This window comes from Athene noctua, chromosome 6 (assembly GCF_965140245.1).
Source record: "Athene noctua chromosome 6, bAthNoc1.hap1.1, whole genome shotgun sequence".
NCBI lineage: Eukaryota > Metazoa > Chordata > Aves > Strigiformes > Strigidae > Athene > Athene noctua.
Genome location: NC_134042.1, coordinates 43,046,159 through 43,059,957, shown reverse-complemented (window position 1 = coordinate 43,059,957; position 13,799 = coordinate 43,046,159). Strand labels below are relative to the sequence as shown.

The window sequence follows — 13,799 nt, the reverse complement described above, 5'->3', positions numbered from 1 at the left end:
TCCTCAGATGCATATGTACTGTGCACTGGCTGCGTCTGTGTAATGGGGGAGATTATAAGAGAGCTTCATTACTGACCTGGATGGGTTTCTCATACTGTTGTTTCACATCGTCGTTTGATGATAAGACTTTTCGCTGGAGCTCCAGCAACTTCTTTAAATTGGTACTGGACTCAGTGCGTATAATATCAAGATTAATTCTGAAATCACACAGAACCTCCCCATTAGTTGACACTCCAGCATCTTGCACTGACCAAAGAGCGGACAAGTCTGAGCTGGTGGTTTGGTTGTCCCTCTGCTTCCCACCACTTCACTGAACTGAAACCTGAGCTCTGAACTCTCTGTACAGTCTGAGTTCATGGAAAAGAGCTTCCCTCCACAGCACTTACGAAAAGGCTGCCAGGCCTACCTAAAACTCTGTGTATTGACTAGATGGATGCCAGAAAAAGTCCACCCACTCAAAGGGCTGTTCTCCATGCTCAGAGCTCGGTATTAGCTCACTTCCCCAGGTTGAAGATGCTTCAGAAATGCTTCTGGGTAGCTGGCCTTCACAATCTCCTGCTACCACAAAGGCAGTGCAGATTTTGGAAGGGCCTGGGAGGCAACATTAACTGAATGCTCTGCAAATTTCAACCCTAAGTGTTGCCAGCTGTAGTAGAACTATTATATATTAAAGGGGTTTCAACATTCATCAACCAAATCTTTCGGTTAAAACTAAATAAGATGCCATCTTGTTAATGTGCTATACCAGCTGCATGTGTCCTAATTTCTGGTACATTGTTGATGTGTATAGGATTTATTTTTGTTTTTAATTTGAAGGAAGTGACACACAATCTTACCCTGCTGCTTTTGAAACATATTCAAGATCCTTTGGAAGTTCCAGTAGGTCCGTGTGGCTGTTTTCTACTTCCTGAAGTGGAAGAGAAAAAGAAGTGTTATTTGCTGTGTGGCAGGACCTGAGAGAGGAAGCTGGGGGGAAGAGACATGGGCAGAAATGCCCGGGAAGGATGAATGCACCACATCCTGCTGCTGCCCTGCTTCTCCAGTTTGCTTTGCCTCTCAGAGCCAAGCTACATTCAAAACAGGACAGCACGTTCAGAGAGGAAAGGCATTGCTCCTGGGCTACAGAGACATACAAGAGGGCTGAATGTTGAGAAATACTCATAATTCAAAGCAAAGCTGGCCTCCCACTGAAGTCTTCTTCTACCCTCTTCTGAGACACTCACTCTTGACTAATGAAGAGGGCAGGACTGTGGTTTGATGCAGTCTGACACTTTCTGTGGTCCCAGGAGTGTACCGGGAGGGCTTGAATCTTATTTGCATAATTTACCTTCATGGCTGTGTTTGCTGAAGCTATAGCCAGCTAAAGCAGACCTTAAACATGCATAACAGGAACGGAGGGACCTTGATGAATAAAGGTGGTGAGCAGACCATGGAGAAAAAAGGAAAAAAACAGTATTGCAGGGAATAACAAAGCCATGGGGGTTTGGAAAGGAGCATGAAAAGGTCAAGCATAGTCTGATGGAAAAGGGAGAGGTTGTGGAAAGGCAGAAGGGCTAAATGGGTACAGACCAGCCAGGATAGCTTTGGTAGCCATGTGCTCTGTGGTTTGCAGCTGATGATGTGCTGCACAATTTGTGCACAGATTGCACAAATATGAAAAAGGAAGTTCCAGCCATCATGGGGAAAGATGCTGTAGGAAAGCAGAACAAGTCTTAAAATAAGGAGCTTCCTGAGTAGTACCCACAAGCAGCCTCCACCAGCCTATGTGATTTGAATGCTCTCAACTTGTGACACACTGTGGCTAGCCAGGGAGGATACGAATACGAGTGTGTGGCATTAACTGAAAGTAGAGTAGGAGAAATGGTTCCTCCGTGATAAAATCATCCCTCTTCCCTACCGCAGAGGATTTGGCAGTGGTACCTCCAGAATATGGTGGAGCAGCGTAATGCGGGTTTGGTTTGCTTTGGTTTCTGTTAGTTTGAGTAAAGTGCTGATTTTAAACCCATCGGCATCGCCCGTGTGACTTCCCTACGAGACAGAAAGAAAGAAGGTGTAACTCCTGTGTCCACCCAAATCAGAACCCTAAATAAGATCATCCCCATACTGTAACAGGGGGAGGACAAGACAAAAGAAGTCCTTACATAGTTCAGAAAGTTTCCAACTTTGAGAATCAGTTGACAAAAGAGTGGCAGGCGATGGCTGTTCAGAAGATCTGAAAAACATAAAGGACTTATAAACAAAAGTCTCTGTTACACCAGAACATTTCCTAAACTGCACTGAAATTGGGATGCTGAGTTCCACCCAACCAAATCTGGTATTTCCACTTTGCAGCCCAATGGCCCAACCTGCAGAGAAACTGACTTTACATATACTCAATTCCACAAGCTGTAAAAGCTTTTGTTGGCTTACATTTCTTTCTTTCTTTACATCTGGTCTCTCACTCCTAATAGGAAATAATTTGCAGCTGAACCCTCCTCACTAACAGCCATCAACTCGCTGCCTTCCTTGGAAGTACCCTGATTTACCCTCGTGTAGGCGGGGGTAACTGGGCTTCAATATTATCCTGCAGACTCATTCAACTGTGCAGCAAGGCCAGTTCTGACAGCTCTGCGATTATCTGCCAGCTGCTAAAACCAGACACGTTCGTCCTGTTCTTGGTCATGCATGGTGGAGGTGATTATCAGGGCATGAAGGGTACAGTCCCTGTCCTTGCTCTTACAACAGGGTGCTGCAGGGGTGTGTTTTCTGAAGCACTCAGCTTTGAGGCGGGATCAGCTCCAGAAGGACAACTGGGATGCTGGGAAGACACTTTTTTGGGGAAGCTTCAATTCATCCCAGCAGGCAGCTCTAATGCCAGCTGGAGAAACTCCCGGCAGGAGTTGGGGGAACCAGCTCTGTAGGACAGGCAGCACTTGACAATGCCAGGAAGAGCATCCTGCTCTCAGCAGAGTGGGACCAGAGGTTTCTGCCATGGAAAGCCAAAATCTATTGCATAATCTCTCCATATACTCACAAAATTGGAGTATCAGCAATTTATAGCCCAAAATAACAACCATTATCTTCTGGTTCCATTTGTAGTCAGGGAAAAACTGATGCATCACTACTTTCTGGGGGAAGTTTGGGGTGTGCTTTTCTGGCATCAGGGAAAATTGCCATGTGAAGATCTTAATGTGGCAAATAATGCTGGATGAATTAGCTGTAAATGGGCCCAGCTCCACGGTCTAAATTCAGCTCATTTGAAAGGGCTGACAAGCTTCCAGTGTTTTACTGTTGAACGTGTTTCAGAGGAATGTATCTGCTGCAGAAAAAGAGGGCTGAGGGTGAGGGAAAATGACCTCTGGTTCTATTAAGGGCTTTGACCATCAGTGGAGATACCTAAAGCTGCATCCTGTATTCTGCAGCCAACCAGTGAATGGACCACAGGGGAGTTTGTTTGGGGCTGGGTAGTATCATTGCAGAACTCCAGGGGAATTTTGGGGGGTTTAAAACTTCTTGTCATAAATGATCCAGAAATAAGGTCAGGTCATTTACCTTCACAGGCTCTCCGGATGGCTTCAGCTTTTGGCTGAATCATGTCTAGTACAACAGTGGTCTCTTCACAGATCAGCATACATTCAATGCGCAGCTGGTAGCTAAGGATGGAGATTCAAAGTTTAAAGGCACTGTGATCTTGGCCAGCACAGCAACCCTCTTCCCACGTCACCATTTAGTCTGGCAACCCCACAAAATCGCTGTTAACCACATCCACATTAAAACAGTGTCTGTGGCTTATAGAGAGGGAAGCAAGGGGCTGCTGCTTGCTTTGGGGACCAGTGTCTGCTAACGCACTGCGATCAGCAAAGAAAGACCGACCACCGTGTGACATACGGGTTCCCCCTTCTCAGCACTGCATTTGGCACTGCCTTTCAGTAAGTAATGGGGCCTTCTTGGGCAGGTCTGACCCTGGGTCTGGGCCAGCTTCTGCTATTTCAGAGGGAGAGGAGGTGCTGGAGCAGCAACAGCCCTTCATCTAGGGTTAACAGGGAAAGGGATGGCTCGAAGGTGAAAGGGGGAATCCACCAGCCATATCCATCAGTGTCGGTCTGTGGGGATCCTATCAAGAAACTTGAACTCCCCAGAGGCAAACCAAGAAAAAGATTGGGCTGAAATTCATGACCAACACCCTTACCTGGGAATCTGAAGGAGAAGAAGATAAAACTGATCTGCGTTTGCTAGCTTTGATTTCTCTTCTTTGAAGGTTTTCAGGTTTTCTATCTAATGAGAAATAAAGAATCAAGACTGCAGGACTGCACTGCATGTTCAGCTCTGTGAACTAAGGGGAACATTTTTCCTCCTGACCTCATGCTTTTCAGGCAGAAGCTTCAGCAACTGCTTCAGAACCTCAACATCGAATTTGGTTCGGTCCCCATTCCGGACCATGGCAGCCACCTCTTCATTGGAGCTGCAGGGAGGAGGAGCAGAGTCAGGCATCACCCAAAGACCCCTCTTTCACAGTCACACACTACTGACATATGTACCTGTGCAAACACTCCGTGCTTTCCATAGTCAGAGCCACAAGAATCCAAAAGGAAAGATATATCCCCATGATTAACTCGGAATTGGGATCTGGATCCCTGCTATGCCCCAAATTTTGTTTCTGGCTCTGGTCAAATGACTCCAGGCCAAAGATTAATCCTGCAACTCAGATCTCTGCCTCTGGGTATTTGATTACCTTAAAAGAAAATGTAATTCTTAACTTCTCCATTGGCCCTGTTTTGAGGAGGGATTTGACTTCCAGAGGTGTCTCACAGCCTAAGTCACCCTAAGAGTCTGCACCACAACTTTATCTGTAACATGGAGATGTAATGCCTTTGATAACATACGGTGATGTCCTATGTAGAAACATAATTAAACCCCTAAACTCAATATTTTAAAGACAATGTGGGACAAACTGGGAAATGTTCAGATGTTTCAGTAAGTCAGTCACCAAAGCACACTGGCTAGAATAGACTTCATGAGGATCTTCCAGATACTATGCAAAACCTGCGCAAAGTTTTGTCAACTGCCACAAATATTAGCCGTATCTTACCATTTAAATTGCTTCAAAAATATGTTCAAATTGAGACTTTTCTTGGAGTCCAAAAATGTGATCTTCATTAAAGAAAAAGAAGATATCTCATATTAGATGCGCTGTCTGCAGTGATCTTTATTCGAAAGAACGAGAGGGATCTCCTCACCTCCTTCGGTTCTGCTTTCACTGGTGCAGCCGTTTTCTCCTTGGGGGTTGGTTGTGGAAAGCAAAACAGCTGCTCTATGCTTGTGTAATTGGGCTCTATAGTTTCCTCGCTGCTGCTGCTCACTGAAGCCCACATTGAGTGACTTTCTGAAAAAAGACAAGGTGTTCAGACTGGCTACAGGGACAGCTGAAAGCTGCTGGCTTTTGGGCAATGTGAGTTGCTAGAAAGGACACTTCTCAGAAGGTGAATGAAATAAGAGGAGACACATTAGTCCTGGAAAAATGCTAATAATTGAGGAGGGGCAAGTCCCACAGGCACTGCAGGGTACTTAGACACCCCAAAGATGGGCTGGTGCAGTGTTGCAGCACTGGGCACACAGAGCCCTCCCTATACAGCTGCATTCTCCTCCACAGGAGGCAAACTAGATCAGCATGAGAAGAACCTTGACCATTTCTTTTCTAGTCCCATGGCTGATGTCATATTTGCTTCCTTGCATGCTAGCTGAGGACACAACCTGGACATTTTGTGACTGTGGTCTTCCTCCATTTTTCGTTTTATAATCAAGCCTCCTTGTATAATGCTGGCTGTAGGACTGCTTGAATTAATTCCCACTGCACTTCCTTAAAAATCTTTTTTTAAAAAAAAAAAAACAAATGGCCAAACGTGCCTGTAGAAGTCTCTACTGAAATAATCCCAACAATTAACTGCTCCTGTGATTGAAAACATGCCTTATTTAGACTTAATCTATGCCAACTTCCATGCAGTGTATGCCTTGCTTATCTAGGACAAAGCTGACGTTGCCTGTCTTGGCTTCTTCTCACATTTGATGCTTCTCTTTGGATCCACTAGGAGAGGGAAATGTAACCCAAAAAATCAAGAGGCAAGTCAATGATTCTCATGGCTCTCCAATTCTTTCAATGTCCTTCTTGAACTGTGATGTAAACCTTACCTGCACTCTTACTCATTAATATACCCAGATAGAAGTATAGATGAACTGGGGAACAAAAGTCTGGGGAGCCAAGATCAGAGCCTGTTGAGAACTCAAGCCTAAAGTGTGTCATCGTGGATGAGGGAAATATTCCCATCTCTCCCGCTCCTTTTAATTTTGAAGTATTTTAGCTATAAGCAAGCTATTCCAACCTATAGATTTAATTGGAATGGTTATTATATAATATCAGTAGTTTCATGCTACTTTTATTTATTTAAGCTCTGCAGGTCAACTGCAAAGGAAATCAGGGAAGTTCTGTATCTAAATGGAGTCAACTACATTAAACAAACTCAAAGATAGTGGTTTTTTCTCTGTGTGACTCCTAAAGCAGCAGTAGATTTATGCCAGAATCACCCACCTCTCACGACATTGGAGGGCAGCTTCTGCCAGTTTAGCTTCTTCATTCTCAATGTTGGTGTCTTCACCGTCTTGTGGGGAGGCCTGCCTGAGCCAAGAAGGCAGCTGGACTGGGAGGCCACTATGGCTTCTATATGATCTCCTGCCATGCCAGGCAGGAGGGGTGGGGGTGGAGGGATGCCCCCCATGCCAGGCAATGGGGGTGGAGGTGGTGGGATACCCCCCATGCCAGGCAATGGGGGTGGGGGTGGAGGGATGCCCGCCACGCCAGGCAATGGGGGTGGAGGTGGGGGTGGAGGGATGCCCCCCATGCCAGGTAATGGGGGTGGAGGTGGTGGGATGCCCCCCATGCCAGGCAATGGGGGTGGAGGTGGGGGTGGAGGGATGCCCCCCATGCCCGGCAATGGGGGTGGGGGTGGAGGGATGCCCCCCATGCCAGGCAATGGGGGTGGGGGTGGAGGGATGCCCCCCATGCCAGGCAATGGGGGTGGGGGTGGAGGGATGCCCCCCATGCCAGGCAATGGGGGTGGGGGTGGAGGGATGCCAGGTAGTGGAGGAGCTGGAGGTGCATTCATCATGGGGGACGTGGGGGTTACAGTTGCCATGCCAGAGGGTGGGGGTGGGGGGGGTGGAGGTACTGGGGTGGGAGCAGTGTTGGGTGGAGGGTTAAATGTCTCTGGTGAAGCAAAGCAGGCTGTGAGCTGGGAGGATGAGATCTTTTCATTGGTGGGTGGTCCTGAGGGAACTGCTGGTGCCTTGGAGGAGGGGTTTGATGATCCTGCTGAGCTCCGAGCTGCATGTACACATGGCTCTAGCTCAGCCTGGACGCCTTCATTTGCACTCCCAGACAGACTTTTTTCAGCTCGCTTTTGCTTGTTTGGATGTTTCTTGATAGATAGCAGCCTCTCGATGACTTCTTCAACTGTGTTCCCTTGGACTAGAGAGACAAGTCACAGTCAGAGGAGGGGATGGGGCCCAAAGGTTGTTCATGCTATTCAACCCTCACCAAGCAGCAGATGTGGAGCCACAGAGCCACTCCCTGGTGTCACTTTACACAACTGCAGTTTCAGCTTCCAGGCAATTTCCTTCCCATGATCCTGGCCCACAAACACTGTTTGAGCATGCCTGCCAGCAAGACTAGCCAGCACCAGTGGCAGGATGCCAATGAGGAGAGATTCGCACTGACTGCCATGACCCAAAGCTCAGGTCTTAACCATCAAAGCAAGACTGTGAATCCTGAGCCCACTGCTAAACGTGACCAGCTCCCCCTGACATCCACACGGCTGGGGCTTTGCATCAAGACTTGACCCTATGCAGGACATGCAGCTCTGTCCCAGCTTCTGTTCAGCTCTTAGCAAGTCCCATAGATTCTTTCCTGTGCATTTGGGAAGGAATTTTGTGGGTGGGACAAGGGAAGACAAGAGGAGAGAGCAAGGCTGGATAGATATTCTTACTGTCATTTGCGAGCAAAAGGGCTCTGTTCACTACTGCATCCAAGGACTCCCACAGCAGGAGGCTGGAGTGATGAGAAGGTTCCAGGTGGAGCAGGCTCTGGAGGATGGACAGCAGCTGGATGGAGACTGGAGAGCGGCTCACCTGGAAGACAGGGCAGCTTTCCATCACAGCAAGGCTGGTTCTAAGCAAAGGGTGTTAACTTTGCCATTGCATGACTTTGTGCCTCACGAGAGGCCCTACTTACTTTATTGAAGAGAGATGAAAAGACCTCATGATGATCGTTCATGTTTATCCCATCACATATCTTTAATAATTCCTCATCATCTTCTATCTTGAACTCCTCAAATGTATCGCACTGGATAAGCAGATCCTCCTCCTCTATGTCTCTGCAATATTACAGCATTCATTTTCACTGGAGAGCCCTTCACTGATTTTCAGATGATTGTTTTTGTTCAAATGGCTTTTATCTCTGCCTCTCAGACTCAGACAGTTGATGCTAAAAGTACCAACCTCTACCTTATTTATAAAGGATCAAATGCCATCAGTGTGTTTCTTGAACTGAATGTACCTCTTTCTACAGTCAACACATTCAAATGAATGGGACTTTTCTTGGCATAACCTGGCCCAGTGTAGGCTTTGTATGCACTTCTCCTTGGAGCTGTAACAACAGAGTGGCATTTCTACCTTTTTGAAACTGGACCACCTTCTTTTTTTTTTTTTTTTAAAGTCAAGACAAATTGAAAATATTCTAGTGACATTTCTATTTGAAAAACTTCCGTCTCTGTTACTCAAAATCGGATTAAAAAACCCCCAAACACTCTTGGGGCCAACTTTTTCATCACTCTGGAGACCACTCAACGCAGGAACTCTACCCTTGCTAGTTGGCATTATTGAAAGATCTTCTCGTCTCTAATTTTTATGGAGTTGGATGAAGCAATTCCAGTTACATGGGTAACTGCAACTCACATATAATGCATTCTAGAATTTATCATGGGTGTTTCTGACAACATAATTTTTAAACTAAGAAACTGCAAAGACAGGTATGTCCAGATACGCTTTAGTAAATTATTTTAGCTGGATGCTTCTGGGACCAACACCATCAGTGAATGGGTTTTGAATACAGCAAGATGCTCAGTGAGCCCACAGCACTGCTTTAGATTCAGTCTGAAATGCAGCCTCAGTGAGGACATTGCTGAGCCTTGCTCCATCTGTGCCAGAGCCTCTGTTAATGCCATCTGCACCAACAGCTGTCCCTGTGACACTGTGGCTGGCAAAAGCATCTTAAAACTGGCCTAATATCTCCGTTTCCCAGGTAATGGGTGCACACAAGCATGGTCCACTCCACTCGAGTACACTTCACACAGCTGAAGGCTGATAAGTATTTAGCTTCCACAACTATGTTACTGCGAATCTCATTTACAAAACAGTGATCCTTACCGTAGCTTGTCTAAAATATCCAACAGCTGAAGCCCTGGGAGAACAAAAAAATAGATATATTGGTATTATGACCTACTTGGTACTTATCTATTATGATCTTTATATAATGTTATGCTCATAAACACTTTTTGCAGAGAGAAAAAGTGAAAATATCTTCAGATGGATCTGCCAAAGTGAGTAGGGTCATATGTTAAATGAAGAGACTCATGGTACACATGTTAGCAGCTACATGAACCACTGCAGAATCTCCCTGGAGTTACTGAGGGACACAGGTACTTCTGCAGCATGAGTCATCTCCTTCCAAATTAGACATCTAAAATCAGTCAGGTGAATGGTGTGGTCAAATATCCCTTGCTCTCCACAGAGAGGAATGGAGCCCACTAGCTCAGATGCATGCATTAAATGAGGTGAATTCTAACAATGGTACCTAGGATCCCAATATTCAATCAGCTGGAAACTATTTCTGAATCACAGGACAGCTTCTGTGTCTCAGCTGAGTAGACACAGGGCAAAGAAACCTTACCTACTCTTATGAGGAGTTGCAATATTTGGAAATGTGGTTATATAAGATGGTTGGTTATAGAATCAAAGAATTATAGTATTGAAGAAGCTCAAGTGATACAATGCTGCTAGGGTTCCAGAAAAGATCAAAGCTATGGGAGGCCAAAAGACAAATATTAAAGGAGTCTGCCTTGAATATTTGCAGTTTTTCTCCCCAGCCCTCTTTAGTGACCTTATGGATACATCTGAAATAAAACTGCTTGGCAACTGATTTTCTCCACAGAAAGTTAGGTGCAACAAACACCCTTACCTATGAACTCATTTCTGATTTGTGTCCTTGTTCTTAGCTCTTCTTTGCCCAATATGATGGCGTTGATAGCACTCAGCAGTGTCACCATGTATGGCACATTATCTGTGTTGGAGAGCTCATTCATTATGACGCTGAATCGATACTGCTGGTTCTTCACACTCTGTTAACACAAGGGATATTTTTGTTCAGACAGTTCAGAAACGTCTACCACTTTGGTGCAGGCTCTCAAATAGAATTAGCATCCTAAAACCTCTCAGTTTATCCTGCTGTGCACAAGACAGGAAGATACAGGTAAAAGCAGCACTCCTCCATCACGGAGCAGGGTCTGGTCAGCAGGAAAAGTCAGTGAAACTCCTCTTGGATCCCTTTATGCTTTCTAATAACTCATGCGCCTACCTGGGCTTGTGGCTAGTGAAACCCATGGATGCAGCACTATCTATTTTGCTAATCTGACAGTGCTTTGCCTGCCAGAAAGGACCTTGTGGTTGGCAATCATCTGTCCAGACAAATCACTGAGCAGCACCGTGGACTTCCACCAACCAGGCCAAATTTCCTACAGTTTTCACCTTATAGATCCCTACCTCTCTTACAAAAATGATGCAAAATGACCTTAATTATCAGCCCTTTTCTGTGGGACATGGATCTACCTGCATGGATCAGAGCAGAGCCGTACCTCCTGCTGCAGCCCAATACTTGCCTTGTAATGGTCCAGGGCATCCAAAGCCAAAGCGTGGCCATCTGATGAGTAAATACACAGTGCAGCCAAGAGCTCAAATACTTGCTTTTTGACCATGACATTAGTTGTGTCAAGTGCTGGAGAAAAAACCAAACAAAACAAAAAAGAATTTATGATTAAATTAATGCTCTGAATCTCAGTGTCTTCTGCTACATGGCTTGTGAACAGTGGTAGAAAAAAGACTAAAAGGAGTGGATACAGCATGTGGAAGATGGGAAGAAAAATATCTCAACATATAGATATTCCATCCCAATAGCAATATCTGGTAGTAACTTCTAGTGAGAACAGCAAATGCTAGTTCAGGTACACTATTGGTATTCTGGTGCTTCTTGTAGGTGTTCAGTTCTCCCATGTACCAGTGGTGCACTGCAACAGCAGCCAAGATCTCAGCACCCGTAATCACATATTTTTTTTCCCATTTTCACATATGGGTATTTTCTAGAACAGCAGATGAACCATTTTCCTCAATTAATGAGTCTTATTTTTAGTGCAGAAACACCCAGTATGCATATCAAGCAGGCCAATTGTTCTAACGAGTCCCCACGTATTCCCTTTTTACCACTGTTCTTTCTTTGTGAGCCCTTGGGGTAGGATTAGTCCATCTTATTTTTTCTTTACTAGTGCACAAAGAAGCTTGACTGCTGCAAAGTCCAGGGAACCCCCCTGTTTTTCACAGCACAAAAATGCCAGCTCTATATTTCACACTGGTTAAGAAAATACAGGGTGGAGAGGAAGGAAGAGATCGTCAAAACTGAAGAGGGGAACAAGCTAGCTTTCAGACTGAATGTATTTTAAAGAGCTATTGATAAGGGTTTCTGGGCACAGCTGTGATCTCAGTTCTGTGAAGCAGCACGGAAGTTATCCTCCCAGCACCCGTCATTAGGTGCTACACAATAAGACCTAGGAGATACCCTGACAAGTTTCATACCTAACGCCAAGCCAAGTGAATGGCAGAATAAAGTGAGTGGTATTACATATCATTTTCTAGAAGGAACAGACTGAGTAGGGCAGAGAACAAGCTCTCTCAAGTCTAAACCATGCCACCTTTCTTCTTTTTAACAGGCTACAAGTCTTCAGGCCCTGTCAATTCCTCTCCCCCTGCCCTTGGGGCTCACAAAGACTAAATAGCAAATGTCTGCTGACAACTGAAGGGTCAAGGACTTCTCATGCCTGTGTACAGCTAAGGCTGGGTTTATCCCTGGCTTTTCAGTAAACTATGAAGATATTTGTGTGGAAATAGTATTGGGTGGCAAAGGCAATGTGATTTCAAAGCAGTATTATTATCTGAAAGAAGAAAACGATCTCATTAATCAGTTGTGACCAACAAGTTGCAAGAAACCTGGTGCAGGAGAGGAGGATAATCAACAGGAAAATCCCCACTGCCATCCCATATGTGATGGATGAAGCAGGAAGACGTTTTCTCACCTTGGAAGAGTTTTCTGACGTAGCCCTCATTGCTCACAATGTATTCGATGCCTTTGTGGGAGTTCATGACCGCTCGCACACAGTTAATGCAGGTGAGCTGAAGCAAGGCATCAGAAATCCTGGCCACTCCTCGCCCGGACAGCCTGTCCAGAGCCTCCAGGAGGAGGTCCAGCCCACACAGCTCCAGGAACTGGACCATCCAGGCATCATCGCTGTTCTCCAGCCGCTTCTTCAGCCCAGAGTAGTTCACCACCGATGGCATTTGCAGGAGACGGATGCACAACTCAGGCTCTGCATTTTCCAGGTTGGCCTCCGAGTGGTCAGTCTCCTGGGGTCCGAGTTTCTCCTTTAGGGCAGCCCACTTCTTGTGGGCACCCTCCTTTTTGATTGACATGGTGAACAGTTTGTTCTGAAGGAAAAGAAAAAACAAAGTGAGAAGTTTGTCTGGACTGACCAACAACTCTCCAGCAGCCCTAGTTTTTCTCCTAGTGATCGGGATGTAAAGCTCAACTGCAGCAGGTCTCCAGCTCTCCAGCACATAGGGCACACACTGGAACCAGTCCTCTGCTGAAGAAACTCAATATAACAACCCTCTTTAACCACATACATTACATTCAGGCCCTGAAAACTCTGTAGAGAGACTCTTAGCACATCTAAGCCAGCAAATACAGCTTTAAAAGCAGCCAATTTACACCAGTCAACTGTCATTACCTATTTTCATGCAGCAAAAGGATAAGGTTGGAGGAGGCATTATCAGCTCTGAACTCCTTATTCCCATTAAACCACTTTAAAATCTCACTGCACTGGAGAGGCTGTGTAGTTTCTAAGCATTTGTAATGGGATGGAGAAATAATTTTGAGCATATCCTGCTCATAAGAGCATCCGATTACCCTGTTATTTTTTGCTTTTGTTTCTTCTGACTGATGCGGAGGTTAGTTTCATAGCACTCACTTAATCTCTTCCTGTCTGCTGTAATAGCAAATATGTTTGCAAAACATGGTGCTTGCACGTGATAATGTGAAAGCCCAACAGGTTGCAAGCAAAGGGATGGCAGCGGGAGGCTGTGAAAACAGCAGTGTGACTTTTCGGAGATGGGGAGCATCTCTTCAAGGCCCATCTCCCTGGAGGACATGGCCTGTCTCAGCCACACTGTTAGTAGCAAGGAGGGTGAGGAGCTGATTCAGTGCAGAGAGACAGCAAAACCAAGTCTAATTAACTCTTAAGTGTCCAATTTTATGTTTTTAGGCAGGATTATTATTTTTCAGACTCACATCGATTAAATTATACAATACAAGTCCTTTTTAAAGCTGAATGCAATCATTTTAAAGCTGAATTGCTCCCAGAGAGGACAGTTTGTCCCACAAAAGGGGGATA

General features: G+C 45.5%; 1 protein-coding gene across 6 annotated transcripts in view; it reads right to left on the bottom strand.

Annotated features, from left to right (window-relative positions):
• Positions 1-13,799, bottom strand: part of INF2 (inverted formin 2) — a 41,473-nt gene that overhangs the window by 9,766 nt on the left and 17,908 nt on the right. For 5 of the 6 annotated variants that reach the window (XM_074908779.1, XM_074908778.1, XM_074908781.1 and 2 more), the window contains exons 2-17: positions 12,426-12,834; positions 10,962-11,077; positions 10,265-10,424; positions 9,454-9,487; positions 8,261-8,402; positions 8,016-8,157; positions 6,563-7,498; positions 5,217-5,362; positions 5,069-5,130; positions 4,339-4,441; positions 4,169-4,254; positions 3,532-3,632; positions 2,142-2,212; positions 1,921-2,028; positions 837-907; positions 77-197 (exon numbers count right to left, since the gene is read on the bottom strand). In XM_074908779.1, the coding sequence (XP_074764880.1) occupies positions 77-197; positions 837-907; positions 1,921-2,028; positions 2,142-2,212; positions 3,532-3,632; positions 4,169-4,254; positions 4,339-4,441; positions 5,069-5,130; positions 5,217-5,362; positions 6,563-7,498; positions 8,016-8,157; positions 8,261-8,402; positions 9,454-9,487; positions 10,265-10,424; positions 10,962-11,077; positions 12,426-12,819 (2,793 nt within the window). In that variant the 5' untranslated portion in view covers positions 12,820-12,834. Of the gene's footprint in view, positions 1-76; positions 198-836; positions 908-1,920; positions 2,029-2,141; positions 2,213-3,531; positions 3,633-4,168; positions 4,255-4,338; positions 4,442-5,068; positions 5,131-5,216; positions 5,363-6,562; positions 7,499-8,015; positions 8,158-8,260; positions 8,403-9,449; positions 9,488-10,264; positions 10,425-10,961; positions 11,078-12,425; positions 12,835-13,799 lie in introns of those variants that run through there. The other variant, XM_074908783.1, reaches the window with a different exon arrangement.